We start from the raw sequence: 3,399 nt of genomic DNA, 5'->3' as shown, positions 1-3,399 counted from the left end.
AGGCCTGGAATTGTCTGAGGTAAAACTCCTCTTCCAGCACATCCCAGAGACTCCAAGGCCTGGAATTGTCTGAGGTCAAACTCCCCTTCCAGCACATCCCAGGGGATCCAAGGCCTGGCATTTTCTGAGGTAAAACTCCTCTTCCAGCACATCCCAGAGGCTCCAAGGCCTGGAATTTTTTGGGGTAAAACTCCCCTTTTAGCACATCCCAGAGGCTCCAAGGCCTGGAATTGTTTTTGGGATAAAACCCCTCCTTTAGCACATCCCAGGGGCTCCAAGGCCTGGAGTTATTTTGGGCCCCTCAGCACATCCCAGAGGCTCAAGGGCCTGTGGATTCCTTAAGAAATTGTTTTTGGGGTAAAACTCCCCTTTTAACGCATCCCAGAGGCTCCAAGGCCTGGAATTGTCTGAGGTAAAATTCCCCTTTCAGCACATCCCAGGGGATCCAAGGCCTGGAATTTTTTTGGGTAAAACTCCCTTTTCAACACATCCCAGGGGATCCAAGCCCTGGAATTCTTTTTGGGGTAAAACCTCTCCTTTAGCACATCCCAGGGGATCCAAGTCCTGGAATTTTTTTGGGTAAAACTCCCCTTTCAACACATCCCAGGGGATCCAAGGCCTGGAATTGTTTTTGGGGTAAAACCCCTCCTTTAGCACATCCCGGGGCCTCCAAGGCCTGGAGTTATTTTGGGCCCCTCAGCACATCCCAGAGGCTCAAGGGCCTGTGGATTCCTTAAGGAATTGCTTTTGGGGTAAAACTCCTCTTCCAGCACATCCCAGAGGCTCCAAGGCCTGGAATTGTCTGAGGTAAAACTCCCCTTCCAGCACATCCCAGGGGATCCAAGGCCTGGAATTTTTTTGGGTAAAACTCCCTTTTCAACACATCCCAGGGGATCCAAGCCCTGGAATTGTTTTTGGCGTAAAACCTCTCCTTTAGCACATCCCAGAGGCTCAAGGGCCTGTGGATTCCTTAAGGAATTGGTTTTGGGGTAAAACTCCCCTTCCAGCACATCCCAGAGACTCCAAGGCCTGGAGCTGGTTTTGGGGTAAAACTCCCCTTCCAGCACATCCCACAGGCTCCAAGTCCTGGAATTTTTTGGGGGTAAAACTCCCTTTTCAACACATCCCAGGGGATCCAAGCCCTGGAATTGTTTTTGGGGTAAAACCCCTCCTTTAGCACATCCCAGGGGCTCCAAGTCCTGGAATTTTTTTGGGGTGAAACTCCCTTTTCAACACATCCCAGAGGCTCCAAGGCCTGGAACTGTCTGAGGTAAAACTCCCCTTCCAGCACATCCCAGGGGATCCAAGGCCTGGAGTTATTTTGGGCCTTTCAGCACATCCCAGAGGCTCCAAGGCCTGTGGATTCCTTAAGGAATTGTTTTGGGGTAAAACTCCCCTTTCAGCACATCCCAGGGGCTCCAAGCCCTGGAATTTTTTTGGGGTAAAACTCCCCTTCCAGCACATCACAGGGGCTCCAAGCCCTGGAATTGTCTGAGGTAAAACTCCCCTTTTAGCACATCCCAGAGGCTCCAAGCCCTGGAATTGTTTTTGGGATAAAACCCCTCCTTTAGCACATCCCAGGGGATCCAAGGCCCAGAACGGTTTTTGGGGTGTCACTTACACTGCACAGTGCAATGGAGTAAAGGGGTTTCCTTCTAGGTACGCAAACGGGTTGTGTTCAAGTAACAATTCAAGACAATCTTCGTGCCCTGAGGAGAGAGAGGGACAGCAACGGGGTCAGCACCGGGGCTCCCTGGAGCACAGGGATTGAAGGCACCTCACAGAATCCCTGAATCCCTGAGGCTGGAAAAGCCCTCCCAGAGCATCGAGTGCCACGTCCAGCCCTTCCTTGGACACCTCCAGGGATGGGCACTCCAATCCCTCCTGGGCTGTTCCAAAGCCTGACCACCCTTCCCATGAGGAAATTCCTGCTGCTGTCCATCGTGACCCTCTCCTGGAGGAATCTGGGGCCATTTCTCATCCTGGTGTTCCCTGGGAGCAGAGCCCGACCCCAGCCGGCTCCGCTCTCCTGTCAGGGAGTTGTGGGGTGAAAAGGTCCCTCCTGAGCCTCCTTCGCTCCAGGCTGAGCCCCTTTCCCAGCTCCCTCAGGAGTTCTCCAGACCCTCCTCCTGCTGGCCCAGCCCTTGGCCAGCTCTGGCCACGCTCCGGCCCCTCAGTGTCCCTGTGGCCGTGAGGGCCAGAACTGGACCCAGGTATGGCCTCACCAGTAGAGAAGAGCTGCCTGAAGAGCCAGAGGCCCAAAGGAGGTGCCCAACCCCTTCCAGTGCCTGGCACAGGGGCAGAGGATCCATTTCCCCGCTGGCAGCAGCTTGAGGAGGTTTCTAATCCCACACAGCCCCTGAAGGACTCACAGCCCCCACAGGGACATCCCTTCCTGCTGCCATCCCACAAATCCTGCAGGAAGCTGCTCTGGAACAGCTCCTTTCCCATTCCAATATTTTTTTTTGAAGGAACCTGACGGGGTCAGAATCTCCCTCGTGGACTCCTACCACCCTTTCCAGCAGGAAAACTCCCGAAGCAGCAGGAGGGGGCTGAGGATAACCTGGATTTCCCTGTTTCCAGAGGGAAGGCAAGGCTCTCACCACTGTAAGAAGCCCAGTGCATGGGTGAGTAGCCGCTGTAGTCCACCACGGAGTCCAGGGGGTCAGTGGAGAGCGCTGCCTGCAGCAGGGTCCGCAGGACCTCCAGGTGGCCGCACGCTGAGGCGAAGTGGATCGGGGTCCGGCCCTTGAAATCCCGGCACAGAACGAAGGCATCGTGGTCCAGCAGAGCAGCCAGGCAATCCTCACAGCCGGTCACGGCCTGGGGACAGGACACGGCAGCACGGGGTCACCCTCGGGGACACCGCCACCCTCGGGGACACTGCCACCTTCAGGGACACTGCCACCTTCAGGGACACTGCCACCCTAAGGGACACTGCCACCTTCAGGGACACCGCCACCCTAAGGGACACTGCCACCCTTGGGGACACCGCCACCTTCAGGGACACTGCCACCCTAAGGGACACTGCCACCCTTGGGGACACCGCCACCTTCAGGGACACTGCCACCCTAAGGGACACTGCCACCCTCGGGGACACCGCCACCCTCGGGGACACTGTCACCCTCAGGGACACTGCCACCCTTGGGGACACCGCCACCCTCGGGGACACTGTCACCCTAAGGGACACTGCCACCTTCACTGACACCACCCTCAGGGACACTGCCACCCTCAGGGACACTGCCACCCTCAGTGACACTGCCACCCTAAGGGACACTGCCACCCTCAGGGACACCCCCACCCTCAGCCCAGCTCATCCAACGCCATTTTCCCTCTCTCCTGCTCTCCGGGAGGGGATCCCATTCCCCCCGTGAGGATCCCGTTCCCTCCATGGGGATC

The 3,399-nt window shown here is 56.8% G+C and overlaps 1 protein-coding gene across 1 annotated transcript in view; it reads right to left on the bottom strand.

Annotated features, from left to right (window-relative positions):
- Positions 1–3,399, bottom strand: part of LOC121660828 (serine/threonine-protein phosphatase 6 regulatory ankyrin repeat subunit C-like) — a gene marked incomplete at its 5' end in the record, with an annotated part of 10,052 nt that overhangs the window by 4,840 nt on the left and 1,813 nt on the right. Inside the window, 2 exons of the mRNA XM_042020343.1 lie at positions 1,622–1,709; positions 2,604–2,823. Of these exons, the coding sequence (XP_041876277.1) occupies positions 1,622–1,709; positions 2,604–2,823 (308 nt within the window). The remainder of the gene's footprint in view (positions 1–1,621; positions 1,710–2,603; positions 2,824–3,399) is intronic.

This window comes from Corvus kubaryi, unplaced genomic scaffold, assembly GCF_017639235.1.
Source record: "Corvus kubaryi isolate FWS band 111438036 unplaced genomic scaffold, C.kubaryi_AGA036_p1.0 36964, whole genome shotgun sequence".
Classification (NCBI taxonomy): Eukaryota; Metazoa; Chordata; class Aves; order Passeriformes; family Corvidae; genus Corvus; species Corvus kubaryi.
This window is presented reverse-complemented; position numbering and strand designations above follow the sequence as displayed.